Source organism: Symphalangus syndactylus, chromosome 14, assembly GCF_028878055.3.
Source record: "Symphalangus syndactylus isolate Jambi chromosome 14, NHGRI_mSymSyn1-v2.1_pri, whole genome shotgun sequence".
Classification (NCBI taxonomy): domain Eukaryota; kingdom Metazoa; phylum Chordata; class Mammalia; order Primates; family Hylobatidae; genus Symphalangus; species Symphalangus syndactylus.
Window position 1 is genome coordinate 79,698,020 of NC_072436.2, and position 22,315 is coordinate 79,720,334.

Genomic DNA, 22,315 nt, shown 5'->3' on the forward strand with positions numbered 1-22,315 from the left:
CAGGCTGGTATTGAACTCCTGGGCTAAAACGATCTGCCTGCCTCGGCCTCTAAATGTGCTGGGATTACAGGCACGAGCCACCACGCCCAGCTGCCACTAGTTTCTTTAAAAAGATGTTGGATATTGTCCAAACACGTTTAAACATATTAATTAAACAGCAGATATCAAAATAATCTTGCTCTCAATATTTGCAGAGCAGGATATTAAAAAAAAAAAATCTTACCTGATAACATCTTGAACAAGTCAGCCAATTGATTGTTCCCCACAATCGCCAGTATACATCTCTCCAAGATTTTAATTCTTCGAAAAGACTATTCAAATATTCATGAACATCCCATGTCTTATCTCTGGGGAAAGAGCCTCAATTTTACAAGCAAGTGATATAAACAATTTATTTTATTTATTTATTTAATTATTATCTTTTTTGAGATGGAGTTTCACTCTTGTTGCCCAGGCTAGAGTGCAATGGCATGATCTTGGCTCACTGTAACCACCACCTCCAGGATGCAAGCAATTCTCCTGCCTTGGCTTCCCAAGTAGCTGGGATTATAGGCGTGTGCCACCACACCCGGCTAATTTTGTAGTTTTAGTAGAGACAGGGTTTGTATATTTGGTGGACAACAGGAAAAGGTATGAATGATTTGAATACCAAATTATTCTGCAAAGCTAGATAAAGGATTACAAATTAAATATAGTTTGAACAGGCCAACAGTTGGGAATCAGGCAAATGTTAAATGGAAGCTTTATTCTAATTGCATATGTTATACGACAAGTTGTTATTAGTTACTGGTGATTCTAAACATTAGAATCATTAATGTATTAGTACTTTATGTCACTAATAATATTTCATTAATGTATTAGTATTTTACACTATTTTCAAATATCTTTTAGTAATTGAGCAATACAGAATATACAATCAGGTCTTGGTAATATAGTTTAGATTAAATAATATAAAGTTAAAAAATAGCAAAGGATCAAAACCATATTTACTATGGTCATATGCAACTCAAGTTTGTTTTTTTTTTGTTTTTGTTTCGTTTTTGAGACAGGGTCATACTCTGTTACCCAGCCTGGAGTGCAGTGGTGCAATCATCATAGCTTATTGCAGCGTCAAACTCCTTGGTTCAAGTGATCCTCTCACTTCAGCCTCCTGAGTACCTGGGATTACAGGTATGTGTCATCACACCTGGCTAATTTTTTTTTTTTTTAGACGGAGTTTCACTCTTTTGCCCAGGCTGGAGTGAAGTGGCACAATCTTGGCTCACTGCAACCTCTGCCCTGCCGGGTTCAAGCAATTCTCCTGCCTCAGCCTCCTGAGTAGCTGGAATTACAGGTGCATGCCACCATGCCTGGCTAATTTTTGTATTTTTAGTAGAGACGGGCTTTTACCACATTGGCCAGGCTTTTCCCGAACTCTTGACCTCAGGTGATCCACCCACCTCAGCCTCCCAAAGTGCTAGGATTATAAGCATGAGCCACCGTGCCAAACCTACACTTGGCTAATATAAAACAATTTTTGTAGAGAAAGGGGCCTCACTATGTTGCCCAGGCTGGTCTTAAACTCCTGCCTTTAAGCAGTCCTCCTGACTCAGCCTCCCAAACTGCTGGGATTATAGGCCTGATTCTTTTAAGCCTTTATTTCAATCTTTTCTAATTTTGCTGGTTTTGTGCTTAAATCAAAAATAAAATGTCATGATGTTATTACAAATTACACAGGCACATTTGTCTTAAAAGTAATTTTAGGCCAGAGAGGCTTACTCGGGAGGCTGAGTCTGAGGCAGAAGAATTGCTTGAACCCAGGAGGTGGAGGTTGCAGTGATCCAAGATTGTGCCATTGCACTTCAGCCTGGGTGACACAGCGAGACTCCAACTCAAAAAAAAAAAAAAAAAGTAATTTTAAAACAATTTTTTTAAATGTATACATCTGCCAGGAATGACGGCTCACACCTGTAATCCTAGCGCTTTGAGAGGCTGAAGTGGGAGGATCGCTTGAGGCCTGAGGCCAGGAGTTGAAGACCAGCCTTGGCAACACAGTGAAACCCTGTGCCTACACACACACACACACACACACACACACACACACACACACTCTGAAACCCTGTGCCCACACACACATACACAATTGCCAGGTTGCCAGGTGTGGTGGTGCACACCCATGGTCCTAGCTCAGGAGGCTGATGTGGGAGGATTGCTTGAAAGTCCAGGAGTTCAAGGCTGTAGCGAGCTATGATTGCACCACTGCATTCCATCACTGCATTCCAGCCTCAGCAACAGAGAGAGACTGTGAGCTATGATTGCACCACTGCATTCCAGTCTGAGCAACAAAGACTGTCTCTAAAATAAAAAAAAAAAGGTATACATCAACTGCTGACATGTAGGAAAATACTTTGAATAAAACAACAAAAATGGATGTTGAAGTTAGTATCAATTACTTTTTTCACATACTACTAATAGGTATATATATATAAAATATATATGAAATTTAACATTCATAGGGTTTCTTTCATAACAGTGTGTGCTATAAATTTGTAATATAGAAAAAAGAACAACAAAAAGAAAATTAAAATCATCTGTAATACTATCACTGAAAGGTAACACCACAATTAATGTTTTAGTGAACATCCTATTTTTTTAACCACTAACAACTTTTATGTATGTATATACTTTTTTATAACTTTGTTTTGCTCTGTTGTCCAGACTTCAGTTCAGTGGCATGCTCCTAGCTCATTGCAACCTCATACTCCTGGGATCAAATGATCCTCCTGCCTCAGACTCCTAGCTAGGATTGCCATGCTCAGCTAATTTTTAATTTTTCTGTAGAGATGGGGTCTGGCTATGTTGCCCAGGCTGGTCTCAAACTCCTGGTCTCAAGTAATCCTCTCACCTCAGCCTCCCAAAATGCTGAGAATACAGGCAAGAAGATCTCTTGAGCCCAGGAGTTCAAGGCTACAGTGAGCTATGATCACACCACTGCATTTCAGCCTGAATGATACTGGATGAAGGATGTCAAAGAATACACATTTTGAGATGTCTGCCTCCTGAGACATTATACCAAGTTACAACACCCACCCTCAACTCAGAATGAGAACTTGTTTTGAACATAAAGAGAAATATGTATTATGTATTTATTTATTTTATTTTTTTGAGACGGAGTTTCACTCTTGTTGTCCAGGCTGGAGTGCAATGGTGTGATCTCGGCTCACTGCAACCTCCGCCTAACGGGTTCAAGTGATTCTCCTGCCTTGACCTCCCAAGTAGCTGGGTTACAGGTGTGCACCACCATGCCCGGCTCATTTTTATTTTATTTATTTATTTTTTTTAGACGGAGTCTTGCTCTGTCGCCAGGCTGGAGTGCAGTGGCACTATCTCGGCTCACTGGAACCTCCGCCTCCTGGGTTCAAGCGAGTCCCCTGCTTCAGCCTTCCAAGTAGCTGAGACTACAGGCGTTCGCCACCATACCCGACTAGTTTTTTGTAGTAGAGACGGGGTCTCACCATGTTGGTCAGGCTGGTCTCAAACTCCTGACCTCAGGTGATCCACCTGCCTTGGCCTCCCAAAGTGCTGGGATTACAGGTGTGAGCCACCATGCCCGGCCTACATATTAATGAAATATTGACAAAGTATGAAGAACAAATAAATGACAGAAAATCCAACGCTACAGACAATTTTCCTCACCAAAATTTACCTGAAAGTAAATTTGGTTCTCTTGTAAAATTCAATATAATATTTGTACAGGTAACTAAAATCTGTTAGTGAAAAGATCATTTTAAAGGCACTAACCAGAATACCTTTGAAGATTAATATACAATAATTTTTATCATTTTAATGTTTAAAACATTATGACATTTACCCAGTAAATAAAATGTACCAACAACTACCTTGTTTAGAAAGTATTTTTCTAAATGAAAGTTGGATCACGTGCAGAAAAGATGTTATCCTATTCCTTATACAAGTAGTTATATTTTTATAAATATGCTAGAAATTCACATTTAAAAAAAATCTGGGCTGGGCTCAGTGGCTCACACCTGTAATCCCAGCACTTTCGGAGGCCGTGGCGGGCAAATCATGAGGTCAGGAGTTCGAGACCAGACTGGCCAACACAGTGAAACTCCATCTCTACTAAAAATACAAAAACTAGCTGGGTGTGGTGGCACATGCCTGTAGTCCCAGCTATTCGGGAGGCTGAGGCAGGAGAATCGCTTGAACCTGGGAGGTGGAGGTTGCAGTTAGCCAAGACCATACCATTGCACACCAGCCTGGGTGACAGAGTAAGACTCCGTCTCCAAAACAACAACAACAACAACTCTCTCTCTCTCTCTCTCTATATATATATATATACACAAAAATATATATATGTATTTTATCTTCACGACACCTTATGTGAATATAGACAATATTTCCATGTCGATCCACATTGATTTTTCCAGGAATGCAAGGAATTCTTCTTTCTGTTTCTTTTGTTAAAAGTTTCTTACACAAACAGCATCTATAAACAAAGAAGATACAAAAAACATCCAGGAAGAAGAATGTAAATGTAGTAAATTAAAGAATATAGCTGCATTATAAAGCACACCAAAGAAAAAAACATGTTAGCATACCTATACAACGTTGCTGCATTACTCCGAGAATCTGGATTCAAGTACTCAGGATCAAACAGTCTTTCAATCTTCTTACAAAAAAGTTTGCTATTAACAACAAATGACCAAAATATTAATTTTCTACATTACTTTACAGTGATGAAAATAAACAAACCAATCTGTGCATTTGTAAAATAAGATTAATAAATCCTTAGTGGCTCTCTTGGGAGTTTGTAATACATTTTTAGTGTTCTAAGTAAATAAACAGTTTATTATTATCTAAGTAAATAAAATTAAGCAGCTCTGATGAGAACTGCTTGATCAATCATCTATTTTCCCATAAAAAATAAGATTGATAAATAGCTATCTTTTAGTCATTTTTAAATTTTATTTTTTATTTTTACTTCTTTTTTTGAGACAGAGTCCCACTCTGTCGCCCAGGCTGGAGTTCAACAGCGCGATCTCTGCTCACTGCAACCTCTGCCTTCCGGGTTCAAGCAATTATCCTGCCTGAGCATCCCGAGTAGCTGGGACTACAGGCGTGCACCACCATGCCCAGCAAATTTTTTGTATTTTTAGTAGAGATGGGGTTTCACCATGTTGGCCAGGATGGTCTCGATCTCTTGACCTCATGATCCGCCCGCCTCAGCCACCCAAAGTACTGGGATTACAGGCGTGAGCCACTGCGCCCGGCCTTATTTTATTTTTTTAGAGACAGGGTCTTGCTCCATCACCCAGGCTGGAGTGCAGTGGCACCTCAGACTCCTGGGCCTCAAACTCCTGGGCTCAGGTGATCTCCCACATCAGCCTCCCAAGTAGCTAGGACTACTGTGTGCCACCACATTCAGCTAATTAAAAAAAAAAAAAAAATCTGTAGAGATTGGGGCTGGCTATGTTGCCCAGGCTGGCCTCAGACTCCTGGCATTCAAGTAATCCTCCTGCTTCGGCCTCCTGAAGTGCTGAGATTACAGGCTTCAGTCACCTTGCCTGGCCTTTTTTAGTCCATTGTTACTGGAATATGCAACATTAAAGATTTTGAGAATTTAACAACCGAGGTCTACCAATAACTAGGTATGTGATCTTTAGCAACTTACTTAACCTCTTTGAACCTTGTTTTCTCAACTATGAAGTGTGGTTAGTATGTCCAATCTCATAAAGTTTTATGAGGGTTAAGTGATGTTTTTAAAGAGTACTAGATATAATGTTAAGCATTCAATAAACGTTAATTATTATGCATAATATAACTGAACTTGAGTCTTCTAAGTATGTCTTTAATTCTAAATGTATATCCCACCTGTCTCCATCTTTCCTTGTGTAATGTCTTCTACTATTAAAAGCCAAATCTGGATTTAGAATTCCATTCCTGTTTTCAGTTATTTAGCTCTTGGATAATTCCTCTCTGTCTTGTTCCCCGAAGGATTAAATTCTTGAATAATCCCCTGCATTATTAATTTATTCCTAATGGATCATTCTGATCAGCATATAAACATAATCTTGTATCTCCCTTCCTAAAAAACAAAAAATCCTCTCTTGAGCCTACCTATCCCTAATAGCTACTGCTAATTTTTTCAGCAATTATTCAAAGTAAAACATCTGGAAAAAAGTTTTCTAAATCCACTTGGTCACATTTCTGTCCCCATCTTACTCTATGTGATAGCAGCATTCCACACATTTGGTTACTTAAGCATTATCTTTCTTTGGAAACCTTTTTTCCTTCTGCCTTTCTTTCTACTTCACTGGCTCCTCCTTCTCAGGCTCTTAACTGGTTACTTCTCTGTTGAATCTCTAAATATTGGGTAGCCTTTATCAATACTATCTTGCTAACAATTAAAAAATGAAATACAGTAGCATTTACAATAGCACCAACAATTTATTAAAGAAATTTATTTATTTATTTTAGGAATAAATTTAATTTAAAAAAGAGGTTGGGTATGGTGGCTCACACCTGTAATTCCAAGACTTTGGGAGATCAAGGTGGGAGGATGCTTGAGCCCAGGAGTTTGAGGCTGCAGTAAGCCATGACTGTACCACTACACTCCAGCTTGGGTGACTGAGCAAGACCCTGTCTCAAAAAATAAAATAAAATAAATAAAAAGGAAAAATATCTCTACATTGAAAACTACAAGACACTGGTGAAATAAATTAAGGAGGATTCAAATTAATGGAAGGTTATACCATATTCATGGATTGAAAGACACACTATTATTAAAAGGTTAAATCTTCCTAAATTGATCTACAGATTACATGAATCCCAAATTCTAGCAGGTTTATGTGTTTGTGAGAAAGAGAAAATGGGTAAGCTGACTATCAAATTTATATAGAAATGCCAAGAACTTAACAGACAACACTACAATCTTGAAGACAGGTAAAACTTGAGAATTTAAATTACCAGATACCAAAAATTATTATAAAGCTATCAAAATTAAGACAGTGTATTGGCTGGGTGTGGTGGCTCACGTCTGTAATCTCAGCACGTTGGGAGGCCGAGGTGGGCGGATCACCTGAGGTCAGGAGTTCAAGACCAGCCTGGCCAGCATGGTGAAACCCCGTCTCTACTAAAAATACAAAAATCGGCTAGGTGTGGTGGTGGGTGCCTACAATCCCAGCTACTTGGGAGGCTGAGGCAGGAGAATTGCTTGAACCCGGGAGGCGGAGGTTGCAGAGAGCCGAGATCTCATGATTGCACTCCAGCCTGGGTGACAAGAGTGAAACTCTGTCTCAAAAAAAAAAAAAAAAAGACAGTGTGACAGTGTGCTACTGATACAAGGATAGACAAAGAAATCAACAGAACAAAAAGGACAATTCAGAAACAGACCTCACATATAGTGAACGTACCACTGCAATTCAGTGGGGGAAAGGATGGTCTTTTCAACGTATGGTATTGTGTCAACTAGATATCTATTTGGGGGAAAAAAAATGAACCTTGACCCCTACCTCATACCACACAAAAAAATTAATTCAAGATGAATAACAGAAAAACATAGGACAATGTCTTCACCACTTTTAGGGAGGCAAAGATTTATTGAACAGGACATAAAAAAAAAGTATGGTCTCAACCAGCTCCACGGTTTCAAATCTCATCTACTCTTAAATTTCTATTTTAAGTCCTGACCTTTGACCTAAACTCCAGACTAATATATCCAGGTATCTACTTGCCATCCCACTTGAATGTCCAAGAAGCATGTTAAATAATCTCAAAAAGAACTAAATCCATCTCTTCATTTCCCTTACCCCATTCCTTCCCCTCCCAATCTTTCCTTTCTCCATTAATAGCACTACCATCCACTTAGTTACTGAAACTGAAAACCTAATAATTATCCTGGAATCCTCTCTCTTTTCCCACATCATTACATTCATAAATCTGTCAAATCTAACAACTGAGTCCATCTACTTCTTTCCAGCTCTGCTGTTTCTACCCTAGTGCAAACCCTTTCATTTCTCAACAGACTACTACAACAGCCTCTTAACAGGTCTCCTTGCTTCTTAAATCCCTAATGTCTATTCTCCACACAGCAACCAAAATGGTCTCTTAAAAACAAATCAGATCACGTCACTTCCCTGCTTCCATTCACACCTAAAGTATATCCTCCTTGCTATGACCTAAACAACCCCTAAACGATATAACCACCGCTGACCTCATTTCATACCACTTTTCCCTTTATCTAAGGTCTGTTTTAATAATTTTTATTTGTTTAGAAATGGGTCTATGTTGCCCAGGCTGGAGTGCAGTGGCTATTCACAGGGATAATAGTAGTGCCCTACAGCTTTCAACACCTGGCCTCAAGCAATCATCCCACCTCAGCCTCTTGAGTAGTATCTTCATAATTTTTAACATAATTCACTATCACTATATGTTCATATGGCCATTAGACAAAGTAACTACTAATTTTTATCTTGAGCCATTGGCTCTGGATACATTTCACTTCACTTTACTTACTTCATTTAAAACAAAATAGAAATATATTTCTAAATATATTCTAAAAATAGAGTATTTTGGCCAGGCATGGTGGCTCACACCTGTAATCCCAGCACTTTGGGAGGCCGAGGCGGGTGGATTGCTTGAGTCCAGGAGTTCAAGACCAGGCTGGGCAACGTGGCAAACTCCATCTCTACAAAAAATACAAAAATAAGCTGCGCATGGTGGCGTGTGCCTGTGGTTCCAGCTACTTGGAAGGCTGAGGTGGAAGGATTGCTTGAGCCTGAAGGTGAAGGTTGTGGCTGGTATCTTGCTACTGCACTCCAGCCTGGGCAACAGAGGAAGACCGTATCAAAATAATAATAATAAGCTAACTATAAATGAAAAGAGAGAGTAAAAATTAATTTCAAAAACTGGGCAACAAAGTGAGACCCTGTCTCTACAAAAAGGTTTTTTTTTTTTTTAATTTAGCTGGGCATGGTGGTGCATTCCTGTAGTCCCAGCTACTTGGGAGGCTGAGGTGGGAGGATCACTTGAGCTCAGGAAGTCGTTGAGGCTGCAGTGAGCCAAGACTGCACCACTGCACTTCAGCCTGAACAACAGAGTGAGAACCTTTCTCAAAGAAAAAAGAAAAAAAAATGAATATTTCACTCACATGAAATAGAAATATATTTCTTTTAACAGGAGTATTAGGTTTAAAATTAAATTTTTGAAATTACCTTTTACATTTATCTTTTTTGTCCTTTAAATCATCAACTTCATTGTGTGTGAACAGATCAGCTATACGTGTGAGAAGATTTGCATTAATACAGTTCATGTTGCATGGGGTAGCTACTATGGCATTCATATTTTTGTGGCAATACTGAATACACTGTTCAACCTAAAAAATCATAGAAAATAAATGCTGAAAATAGTAGCATGAAGGACAGTGTCATAGCAATACCTTTCAAAGATAAAATTCATTAAAAGTCTAATCCATATATTGCTAGGCACTAACTGGGTTTTGCCTATTTGACTTAATCTATACTGTTCCAAAGGCAATCCAGCAGGTCAAATTTGTAACAACATATATACATATCTAAAAAATTATTTTCAACCTTCTTTAGAATATTTCAAATAATAATAATGCATCTTCTAAAATTGTGGCAGGTATAAATCTTAGTCTATAAACTCAAGAGTACAGAATATGTAAACTTTTTTTTCTGAGATGGAGTCTTGCTCTGTCACCCAGGCTGGAGTGCTGTGGCACGATCTCAGCTCACTGCAACCTCCGCCTCCTGGGTTTGAGCGATTCTTCTGCCTCAGCATCCCTAGTAGCTGGGCTTACAGGTGCCCGCCACCACGCCTGGCTAATTTTTGTATTTTTAGTAGATACAGGGTTTCACCATGTTGGCTAGGCTGGTCTTGAACTCCTGACCTCGTGATCTGCCTGCCTTGGCCTCCCAAGTGCTAGGATTACAGGACTGAGCCACCGCACCCGGTCTGTAACTTCTTATAATTAAACTTAGTTAGAACTTTAAGCTTCCTTTTCCCTGGGTGGCAGAAACAAAATTTCAGTCAATTCAGAATTTTCTCAGTTGTGTTGGGTTTGCTCTCTTCCTTCCATCCTCTCTCTACAACCTGAGGTATGTTTATTTACTTTAAAAGTAAAGAGAGGATAATCATGTATTCTTCCAAATATTTATGCTTATGGCATAAAAATTATCCTTTAGGGCTTAGATTTCAAAATTCAAAGGTTTCAAAAATTTCAAAACTCAAAAACTCATTTAGTCTCTGCTTTTTTTCTGTAACCCTTCCCTGAAGCAACTGATATCAGCTGGGCTAAATGGGGAAGAGCTAAGGAGTAGAAAGAATACAGGGAGTTGGCCAGGCATGGTGGCTCACACCTATAATCCTAGCACTTTGGGTGGCTGAGGCAGGAGGATCACTTGAGCCCAGGAGTTTGAGACCAGCCTGGGTAACATAGCAAGACCACCCCACCCCATCTCCATTTAATTTTAAAAATAAAAGAATATAGGGGACTAGTACAAACCCCAAAGAGTCAAATAAACAACTTCACATTTGCTAACATAAAAAAGGAGTATTCTGGCTGGGTGCGGTGGCTCACACCTGTAATTCCAGCACTTTGGGAGGCCAAGGCAGGTGGATTGCTTGAGATTAGGAGTTCGAGACCAGCCTAGGCAACAAAGCAAAACCCCGTCTCTATAAAAAATAGAAAAATTAGCTGGACGTAGTGGCATGCGCCTGTAGTCCCAGCTACTCAGGAGGCTGAGGTGGGAGGATCGCTTGAGCTGGGGAAGCAGAGGTTGCAGTGAGCTGAGATCATGCCACTGCACTCCAGCCTGGGCGACAGAGCAAGACTCTGTCTCAAAAAAAAGAAATTATATTCTTGAATTAACCATTTTTTAAATTGTTTTTTCAATTAACAATAATTTTAATAAAGTGTCTCAGAATTTTCTAGATACTTGAAGGAAAAGAAAGCATAAGTGAACAGAAGCACTTTGATTTTTTTTAAGTCAATACTTACTAGTGAATCCATTTTTAAAAACTCCGAAGAAATAAGAATTGAAATGACATTTCCTGGCTCTAAAAAAAAAAGAAATTAGATTATCCTTTTGATGGGTACCCCAATCTCTTCTGAATAGGCCCCTTCTCACCTTAAAAGAGAACATTACTGGAATAAGAATAATTTAATACAACCTTATTATAGCTTATGGGCTAGATACACAAAATAAAGAAAATTCAAGTTAAAACTTAGCGTATGGAGAAAATGCACAATAAATTTACCCTGGCACTAGATTCACATAAAGTAAAAAGACTCCAGCTAAAGATATCACATATGCAATCTTCTCCTTGATTAAATCAGGGAAAAAGATAATTGAGACTATAATTCATTGCATATACAAGTAATAGAAAATTTTTTAAATGATTAATGAGAGCACTTGTTATTAGAAAAGCTACTTTAAAAAGAGTTCAATGCTTGTTATGAACAAATATTTAATTTTAAAAGATTCTGAAAGATAAAAAATTTACTACTGCAGAGTCCTAAACTTACTTGCTAAAGGCATAATGAGTGAGCTTTCAGGCATACAGAGAGAAAAGGGGATGCCGCCTGACGCTGTAGTTTAGCAAAACTGTCATCTCCCATGAGGTATGTTTAAGGAAAGAAAACTGCGTTTTGCATCATTACAGTACTAACACAATTCTAAATAAACGACTAAGCAGACAATGGTTAAAATAAGTAATCCCAATCTGTCTCTAAATAACAACTCTAGATTCAAGGCTCTTTTTTTTTGAGATGGAGTCTCACTCTGTTGCCAGGCTGGAGTGCAGTGGGGCAATCTCTGCTCACCGCAACCTCCGCCTCCCGGGTTCATGACAGTTTCCTGCATTAGCCTTCCGAGTAGCTAGGACTACAGGCGTTCACCACCACACGCAGCTAATTTTTGTATTTTTAGTAGAGACAGGGTTTCACCATGTTGACCAGGATGGTCTCCATCTCTTGACCTCGTGATCCGCCCGCCTTGGCCTCCCAAAGTGCTGGGATTACAGGTGTGAGCCACCATGCCCGGTCAAGGCTCTTAAACACAAATGGTGAAGGGAGGAAAAAGCTGGGGAAAAGCTCCTCAGGAAATGGTAATGTACCCCATTCCAGTTAGGAACCAGTGGCAGGTTATTAGAAATTTAATTAAGCATTTTGGTAGTTTTCCTGGTTAGAATAAAGACTTTTTTTTTGTAAATGTTTACATTTATAAACACTGATTTAAGGTCAAAGATAACAGAATGACTAGCTTTGCTGCATTTCTTTCTTTTTTTTTTTTTTGAGACAAAGTTTCACTCCTTTGCCCAGACTGGAGTGTAGTGGCGTGATCTTGGCTCACTGCAACCTCCGCTTCCGGTTTCAAGCGATTCTCCTGCCTCAGACTCCCGAGTAGCTGGGACTACAGGCACCTGCCACCACGCCCGGCTTATTTTTGTACTTTTAGTAGAGATGGAGTTTCAACATGTTGGCCAGGCTAGTCTTGCCTCCTGACCTCAGGTGATTCGTCCACCTCGGCCTCCCAATGTGCTAGGATTACAGGTGTGAGCCAGAGCGCCGGGCTTTTTTTTTTTTTTTTTTTTTTAATTGAGAGGGAATCTCGCTCTGTTGCCAGGCTGGAGTGCAGTGGCGCAATCTCTGCTCACTGCAACCTCTGCCTCCCGGGTTCAAGAGATTCTCCTGCCTCAGCCTCCTGAGTAGCTGGGACTACAGGCACACATCACCATACTAGGCTAATTTTTTTGAATTTTTAATAGGGACAGGGTTTCATCATGTTGGCCAGGCTTGCTGCATTTCTTTTATCTTTACTACACACATAAATATGGTGAATCAAATAATTTTTTTTCTCTCTCTACATGTTTTGATTTTTATTTCACACATACATATTATAGTTGGTTAGTCTGGAATCTCTGGATTCTGGCTGAAATTTTTGATTTAGCAATCTTGTAATTTTTATTTAAGGACCACTAGAAACCTCTCCTATTAATCCGATCACTAAAGAATACAATAAAGGCCGGGCGCGGTGGCTCACGCTTGTAATCCCAGCACTTTGGGAGGCCGAGGCGGGCAGATCACCAGGTCAGGAGATCGAGACCACGATGAAACCCTGTCTCTACTAAAAATACACAAAATTAGCCGGGCGTGGTGGCGGGCGCCTGTAGTCCCAGCTACTCGGAGAGGCTGAGGCAGGAGAATGGCGTGAACCCGGGAGGCGGAGCTTGCAGTCAGCCGAGATTGCGCCACTGCACTCCAGCCTGGGCGACAGAGTGAGACTCCGTATCAAAAAAAAAAAAAAAAAAAAAAAAAGAATACAATAAATTATTACGTTTTTTCAAAAACTTTTACACTGTCAGCATAGATTTTCCAATAAGAGTTCTATTTTTAATACTACTGTAGATAGCAATTCTAGTGCATAGAAAGACTATTAAACCACAAATGTGATCATACAAGTATATGCCCATTGAAATATTACTCAGTAATTATTCTTATTACAGTAATTCTACTAGTAATACTAGTAGTATGCTACCATTTAGAACACTGGCTCTTGAACTTTTGATCTAAGGACCCCTTTACAATCTTAAAAACTAAGAATCCTAAAGGGTTTTTCTTTATGTGGGTTGTATCTGCCAGTATTTATCACATTAGAAATTAAAATAGAGGAAATAAAAAAATATGAATTCATTTACAAAGAACAAAAAACCTATTACATGTTAACATATTTTTATTAAAATAACTATGTTTTCTTTTCTTTTTTTTTTTAGAAATGGTCTCACTCTGTCACCCAGGCTGGAATGCAGTGGTGCAATTTAGGCTCACTGCAGCCTCTGCCTCATGGGCTCAAGCAATTCTCATGCCTCACCCTCCCAAGTAGCTGGGATTACAGGTGCGTGCCACCACGCCCAGCTAATTTTTGTATTTTCAGTAGAGACGGGGTTTTGCCATGTTGGCCAGGCTGGTCTCCAACTCCTGGCCTCAAGTGATCCACCCACCTCAGCCTCTCAAAGTGCTGGGACTACCAGTGTGAGCCACCATGCCCTGCCTAAAATAACTACCCTTTCTAAAATGAAAAATATTAGGCTGGGCGCTGTGGCTCACACCTGTTATCTCAGCACTTCAGGAGGCTGAGGCGGGCAGATCACCTGAGGTCAGGAGTTTGAGACCAGCCTGACAAACAAGGCAAAACCTTGTCTCTACTAAAAATACAAAAATTAGCAGGGCGTGGTGGCATGCGCCTGTAATCCCAGCTACTCAGGAGGCTGAGGCAGGAGAATCGCTTGAACCCGGGAGGCGGAGGTTGCTGTGAGCTGAGATCGCGCCATTGCACTTCAGCCTGGGTGACAAGAGTGGACTCTGTCTCAAAAAAAAAAAAAAAAAATAGAGTGAAGAGCAGCACTGTTTGATATTTTTTGCAAATCTCTTCAATGTCTGACTTAACAGAAGACAACTGGATTCTCATATCTGTTTCTGCATTCAATTTGTGGGTAGCCTACACCAAACTTGACAAATGGTAGTTTCTTAAAGGTTAATTGCAATGTATCTGAACTGTATCAGTGAACTTTTCTGACTCCGTTAACAACAAAATTCTCTATTTATCTTGCACTTTGCATGAATCTTTCACCCATGCATGACTTTTTGAAAATAAAATGCATTGGTCATTTGCAAAATGTTGGCTCAATGAGTTATACAGATATTCCAAATGTTGAAATACTTCATTGTACAATATATTTAAAAATCACATTCATTAATATGACCACTAATCTCATCAGAAAAGTCAAGTATTGAGAAGCCTTCTGTCAAGCACATGGAAGCAGGTAAGTTTTCCAAAACTGTAATTCTCACTCGAAACCTTGAATTTTGTCACTGACAGCAGCTGACAAATGCTTTCAGCTTTCTTTAACGGAGCAGCTCATTTTCAAGAAAATGTCTGCCAAACACCTAAGTCTGAATTACCATTATTTCTCTGTCAGTTGTTCTCTCAAGTAAAAATGGTTTTCAATTTTTAAAAGAGCAGCTAATTTACCTCAGGACTGAAAACAATCCCACAAGTGCTTTTCCTCAAGAGAATCATGTGTTGCTGTGCAGTAGGAGTGGACTTTCCATTTCATCACAGTAAAGATATGTATACTCAATGGTCAAGATTTAATAAAATTAGTAATTTTTACTGCCTTACCAAGGACATTCTTAAGTGAAACTGGATTTCTTTCTTTTTTTTTTCTTTTTTTTTTTTTTTGAGACAGAGTCTCGCTCTGTCGCCCGGGCTGGAGTGCAGTGGCGCAATCTCGGCTGACTGCAAGCTCCGCCTCCCGGGTTCACGCCATTCTCCTGCCTCAGCCTCCGAGTAGCTGGGACTACAGGCGCCTGCCACCGCGCCCGGCTAATTTTTTGTATTTTTTAGTAGAGACGGGGTTTCACCGTGGTCTCGATCTCCTGACCTCGTGATCCGCCCGCCTCGGCCTCCCAAAGTGCTAGGATTACAAGCGTGAGCCACCGCGCCCGGCCTTTTTTTCTTATTAACTATGTAACTATGTACTGCTAGTACAGTTTGGTGCCCCTGCCTTGACCTTGTCTAAAGCTTCAACAGTTTTACCCACTATTGCTTTTGTACCATCTGAACAACACAGTGAGAAAGTCAAGTGACATCTTGGTATTATTATGCAAACTGTTTTGACTTTGTAGACCCTCTAAAATGGTCCCTAGTATCCCACTGGTCCATATACCATATGTTGGGAACTGCTGATCTAGAGATCTGTTCATTTGCCATAAATTTACTATAATTTACTAAAAAAGATGAGGTTCTCAGTTTCCTAAAAGGCTGTTACTAATATGAGCATAAACACTGGTGTCCAAACATTTTCCACATTTCACTTTTGGCCTGAAGAAACTACCAGGTGACACACAAATTTCACTACAAAATAAGCAACAGATTGTTTTTTACCTAAAGTGGGCATCTCACAATCTTTATTCTCCTTAGTGTTCCTTTTAACATATTTTATCAACCAGTTGAAAATGTGAACGTCACAATGAACTGAAATGTCCACCTCTTCCCAGCGCTGGGCATCCATAGATAAATATTCAGCAAAGTACTTCATTTCTGATATCAAAAGATCTCGCGGGCAAGTAAAATCTTCTTTCAAGTTTTTTGCTTCATCACACACATGGATCACCATGTTTGGCCTTCATAAAAAATGTTACACAAAAATGAAATTATTAGAGTTTTAGAAAAGGAGCCAAGAATACTGACATTTAGTGAAGGGAAGAGAACAAGATGTTTTTGAAAATTCTGACCACAAATCAGTTTTATAGGGTCTTGACATTTTTCAAGTGTCTTGCTAGCCTGATCATATCTTAGATTATGACTAATTTTAGCAAATTACTGATGTAATAAAACAAAATATTGTTACTACAGGACTAATAATTTACACAGTTTGAAATTTTTCTTTTCTTTTTTTTTTTTTTTGAGACAGAGTCTCACTCTGTCACCCAGGCTGGACTGCAGTGGCGCGATCTCGCCTCCCGGGTTCATGCCATTCCCCTGCCTTAGCCTCCCGAGTAGCTGGGACTACAGGCACTCACCATGGCGCCCAGCTAATTTTTTTTTTTATTTTTTTATTTTTAGTAGAGATGGGGTTTCACCGTGTTAGCCAGGATGGTCTCGATCTTCTGACCTCATGATCCGCCTGCCTTGGCCTCCCAAAGTGCTGGGATTACAGGCATGAGACGCCGTGCCCAGCCTTGAAATTTATTTTTCAAGTTATACATTAATAATAAAGTTTATGGCCACACGTGGTGGTTCACACCTGTAATCCCAGCACTTTGGGAGGCCGAGGTGGGTGGATCACAAGGTCAGGAGATCGAGACCATCCTGGCTAACATGGTGAAACCCCGTCTCTACTAAAAACACAAAAAATTAGCTGGGCGTGGTGGCACGCACCTGCAGTCCCAGATACCTGGGAGGCTGAGGCAGGAGAATGGTGTGAACTCGGGAGGCAGAGGTTGCAGTGAGCCAAGATGGCTCCACTGCACTCCAGACTGGACGACAGAGCGAGACTCCGTCTCTAAATAAACAAATAAATAAATAAAGTTTATAAAAATAATACCATTTCACAAAGAAAAATTAAGCAACACACTCTAATTCCTGTGAGGAACATAAAACAGCACTTTTACATGGTTATGGGTGTGGGAGAGAGATTATCATTAAATACTAAAATTTTCAGATTTTTTTTAAAAAGGAAAAATAGCTATAATTCTTCACTAAAGAATCAAATGAAAAACTAGCATGGCTTTGTTATTTTTAACAGCAAAAAAGTTTGCTTCTAGGCATTCACATACATAAAATATAAATATATCAAATATAAATTAATAAATGTAGTTAAAAATATTCCTAAGACTACAATGTACTTATTTCCATATTTAAACATAATTTAAGCACAAGTTTAAATGACACATCAGAGAGTCTGCTTCAAAAATTATAATCTCCTTGAATTTACTTTCTTTGAAAATTACGTCGGCTGGGGGCTGACGCCTGCAATCCCAGCACTTTGGGAGGCCAAGGCAGAAGGACTGCTTGAGCCCAGGAGTTTCAGACCAGCCTGGGTAACCTGGTGAAACCCTATCTCTACAGAAAAATTTTAAAAATTAGCCAGCATGGTGGTGCATGCCCATGGTCCCAGCTACTCAGGAGGCTCAAGTGGGAGGATCACCTGAGCCCAGGGAGGTCAAGCTCCAGTGAGTCATGGTAACATCACTGCACACCATCCTGGGCAACAGAGTGAGACTCTGTCTCTAAAACAACAACAAAAAATTGTATCACCTCAAAAAGAAACATCAGTGTGATCTACATCTGTCTTCATGTCATTACAAAAGGAAGAGAATAGAGAGAGACACACTGTCCTACAACATGAATTTAATTGAATTGTGTGTTTAATTCACATATTTCTGATACAAAAAAAGTACATTATTGAAGGGCCAGGCACGGTGGCTCACAACTATAACCCCAGCACCTTGGGAGTCTGCAGTGGGAGGACTGCTTGAGCCCAGGAGTTCAGGACCAGACTGGGCAACACAGTGAGACCACGTCTCTAAAATAAAAAAAAGAATTAAATAAAATTGGGCTACCAGAAAAAGGATTATAATCAATGCTCTACCAAAGTCAAAAGAATTTAAACAAATTTTCACAAAATTGCTCTTCCAAAGAACTTATGGTCAAATATAAACAGGTAATAACTGACGTAATGAAACATAAAGTTTCCATAGTTTTTTAGACTACAGTATAAAAGATTATTTCAGTGAAAAATTTTTGGCAAATTTTTGTGTCACACAAACCAACCAATCAGTTAAAAATCTGTGTGAATATGGCCAGGCGCAGTGGATCACACCTGTAATCCCAGCACTTTGGGAGGCTGAGGCAGGCGGATCACTTGAGGCCAGGAGTTCAAGACCAGGCTGGCCACCATGGCGAAAGTCCATCTCTACTAAAAATACAAAAATGGGCACAGTGGCACACACATGTAGTCCCAGTTACGCAGGTGGCTGAGGCATGAGAATTGCCTGAGCCTAGGAGGCAGAAGTTGCAGAGAGCCGAGATGGAGCCATTGCCCTCCAGCTTGGGTGACAGAGTGAGACTTTGTCTCAAAAGAAAACCTCCAAGACTGTGTCAATAAACTAAAAATAACAACTACACACTTTAAAAGGGTGAATTTTTAAAATTGTGGTTAAATATACATAAAGTAAAATTTACCACTTTAACCACTTTTAAGTTCAGTGGCATTAAGTATATTCACACTGTTGTGCAATCAGCACAATCATCAACCTCCAGAGCTTTTTCAAAGGGTTCATTTTATGATATATGAATTATATATAAAGCAAGCAGTTCTTGAAAATCTATAAAAAGTAAGATTTTCATAAAAATCCATGAAAAGTAAGTATACAAAGTAACTTTCAGAAATAAAAATATTCTGTGTCTTGATTTGGGTGATGGTTATATGGTATATCCATTTTTCAAAACTCATCAAAGTGAACACTTAACAATATTCAGTTTATTGTAAAAATAGGCAAAACAATACAAAACTATCAAAACTTGCAATACACTGAAAGACATTTTAATTTTAAAATTTTCTATAATGAGTAATTATGTTCAAATAGTCCTAAAATACCCATCCAATTTCTTTCTTTTTTTTTTTATTGAGACAGAGTCTCGCTGTCACCCAGGCTGGAGTGCAGTGGCGCGATCTCGGCTCACTGCAGGCTCCGCCCCCCGGGGTTCACGCCATTCTCCTGCCTCAGCCTCCCCAGTAGCTGGGACTACAGGCGCCCACCATCTCGCCCGGCTAATTTTTTGTATTTTTAGTAGAGACGGGGTTTCACTGTGTTAGCCAGGATGGTCTCGATCTCCTGACCTCGTGATCCGCCCGCCTCGGCCTCCCAAAGTGCTGGGATTACAGGCGTGAGCCACCGCGCCCGGCCCATCCAATTTCTTTAGTAAAGTTGGAGAATTAATGGCATAGAGTTTTTTTCCTTGGGTATTAAAATTTACTTTTAAAAGTTTTGTGTTAAGAGATATTACTTCTAATATTTATAAATATAAAAATAAAAATCTTTAAATAGAAAACTGTATGCAATTTATAAATAATAACATGAATAAGTAATGTTTAGGTCAGTTCAACACATGAACTAAGCTGATTCCAGTAGTTTCAGCAATTATGCAATATGAAATTCCTACCTTATGGTAACCACCAATCATGTATTTTATGAAGTTGATATTAATATTAAATCTTATCTAGCAAACAACCAGCCGCCTACCCTTCAGATTCTTCAGTCATTTCTCCACCATTATGAGTAGTACAATTTTCACTTTCTGAAGAACAATTCCTTGTGGAAGCTATACTATGTCTTCCTTAAGTACAGAAACAAACACATACAAAAAAAAAAAAAAGGTGGGGGTTAGTGTTTCTAGCTGAGAATGGGTTTTTATTTATTGAATGGTAATACTGTAAATGCATGGTTTCCAAGGCTAAAAGATGGTACTTATCAGAGTGGCATTTTCCTTTAGTATTTCTAAAGATCTATGGAAGAAACAGTACAAAAAATGAATCACAAATCGCTAATGTTAGAATAAGGATTTCAAAAAATACTAATGCGGTGTGTACAAACAGGGATCAAATGTTCAAATGCCAACAGCATAGTTTTCTCTTTCTGAAGCAAATTTTTACATCAACACTCTACCGCTGCTGAGATTAAAATAACTCGCTACACTCAGAGGATTTCTAAAACCAGTTATTATTTCCAATGTAATTGCAGAAAACATCTTTTACCCCACTACTGTGTCAATTGAAGCTCTTGTTGACTATAATAAAGAGTGGCTGTAGGCTCAGCACAGTAGCATGTACGTGTAGTTCCAGCTGCTCAGGAGGCTGTGGCAGGAGGATTGCTTGAGCTCAGGAGTTCAAGACCAGCCTGAGCAACACAGTGCAACCTCCATCTCCAAAAACAAAAAGAGTAGCTGTAAAAAAAAAAAAAAAAAAAAAAAGTAACATGAGAGACAAGCAAGAGTCTCTCAGGAAAAAGGAATATTAAGTAAAGGGCACAGGGCAAATCCCTCTAAAATAAAGTAAAAGAATATTCATAGTTAAAAAAAATACATGAAATTAACTGGGCCAGTAGATTAGAGTAGAACATTTTGATACAGTAAAGTGGGTTTTTTGGTGATTGTATTTGACCTATATTTTAACATTTAAAAATTTATTTTTTTAAATGTTTAAATTGTTTTACAGACAGTGTCTTGCTCAGACACCTAGGCTGAAGTGCAGTGGCTTGATCAAAGCTAACTGTAACCTTGACCTCCTGGGCGTAAGCAAGCCTCTTACCTCAGCCTTCCAAGTAGCTAGGATCACAGGTGTGCACCATCACACACAGCTAATTTTTATTTTTTATTTTTTTGTACAGACAGGGTCTTGCTATGTTGCCCAGGTTGGTCTTGAACTCCTGGCCTCAAGTGATCCTTCCACCTTGGCCTCCTAAAGTACTGGGATTACAGGTGTGAGCCACTGCATCTGTCCCTAAAACTTTTTTTAAAAAATAGCAAAGATAAACATAATTTTAAAAATTGAGGCCAGGTGCAGTAGCTCACGTCTGTAATCCCAGCACTTTGGGAGGCTGAGGCGGACGGATGGCCTGAGTTCAGGAGTTCCAGACCAGCCTGGGCAACACAGCAAAACCTTGTCTCTACAAAAAATACAAAAATTAGCCAAGCATGGTGGTGCACGTCTCTAGTCCCAGCTACTCAGGAGGCTGAGGCAGGAGGATCTCTTGAGCCTGGGAGATGGAGGTTGCAGTGAGCTGAGATGGTGCCACTGTACTCCAGCCTGGGCAACAGAACAAGACCTTGTCTCAAAAAGAAAAAACAACAAAATTCAGGAAGATACAAATATGAATACATTTCTCTATTAATGTTTATATTAGCCTTTAAACAAAGAAAGAAAATTTGACTGGAATATGTAATATTCTGCAGAATTATCATAAGGACAAGTACTACATTTTAGTTTAAAACCTTACCTGTTTTGGAAACTGCATCATGTCCAACTGGAGTCTCCTGAAATTCTCCATGTATGTCAAGAAGTGAAGATTTGATATATGTGGCTAAAGTCTCAACAGGACTCTCTCCAGCAGCCATTAGGGAATTATACTGGTTGTCAACAGGTGAGCTTCCACTGCTCTTCAATTCATCAAACCTTTTTGCACACTGTCATAATATAAAATGAAAGAAATAGAGGTTTGGGAATTTTTTTTTTTTTTGAGATGGAGTCTCACATTGTCGCCCAGGCTGGAGTGCAGTGGCGTGATCTTGGCACACTGCAACCTCCGCCTCCCAGGTTCAAGTGATTCTCCTGCCTCAGCATCCTGAGTAGCTGGGATTGCAGGTGCCTGCTACCACGCCCGACAAACTTTTTGAATTTTTACTAAAAGGGGTTTCACTATGTTGGTCAGGCTGGTCTTGAACTCCTGACCTCGTGATCTGCCTGCCTCGGCTTCCCAAAGTGCTGGGATTACAGGCGTGAGCCACCATGCCCAGTGGTTTGGGAATTTTTTAAATAAAAAATTGAGAAGATATTTTCTTGCCTTCTATTTGAAGATATTTTTCAACAATTACTTTTTGTAAGTGAACAGTAACCTGTAGAGTAACATCTAGAATATTTGTACACATTTCACTATGCAAAAGCCTCTAACTTCTATTTTTATATTTTAAAATTCAGGGTAGAGTTTTAATGTGCTTTAACTCAAAGGCAT

General features: G+C 39.4%; 1 protein-coding gene across 12 annotated transcripts in view; it reads right to left on the minus strand.

Moving 5' to 3' along the window:
- The window catches only part of SANBR (SANT and BTB domain regulator of CSR), a 71,837-nt gene that overhangs the window by 44,229 nt on the left and 5,293 nt on the right, over nucleotides 1–22,315 (minus strand). For 7 of the 12 annotated variants that reach the window (XM_055242725.2, XM_055242726.2, XM_063617942.1 and 4 more), the window contains 8 exons: nucleotides 21,584–21,770; nucleotides 19,832–19,925; nucleotides 15,969–16,207; nucleotides 11,021–11,079; nucleotides 9,213–9,373; nucleotides 4,599–4,685; nucleotides 4,376–4,486; nucleotides 224–347 (listed from right to left, as the gene is read on the minus strand). In XM_055242725.2, the coding sequence (XP_055098700.1) occupies nucleotides 224–347; nucleotides 4,376–4,486; nucleotides 4,599–4,685; nucleotides 9,213–9,373; nucleotides 11,021–11,079; nucleotides 15,969–16,207; nucleotides 19,832–19,925; nucleotides 21,584–21,770 (1,062 nt within the window). Of the gene's footprint in view, nucleotides 1–223; nucleotides 348–4,375; nucleotides 4,487–4,598; nucleotides 4,686–6,522; nucleotides 6,640–9,212; nucleotides 9,374–11,020; nucleotides 11,080–15,968; nucleotides 16,208–19,831; nucleotides 19,926–21,583; nucleotides 21,771–22,315 lie in introns of all 12 variants that reach the window. The other 5 variants (XR_010115713.1, XR_010115714.1, XM_063617939.1 and 2 more) reach the window with 1 other exon arrangement.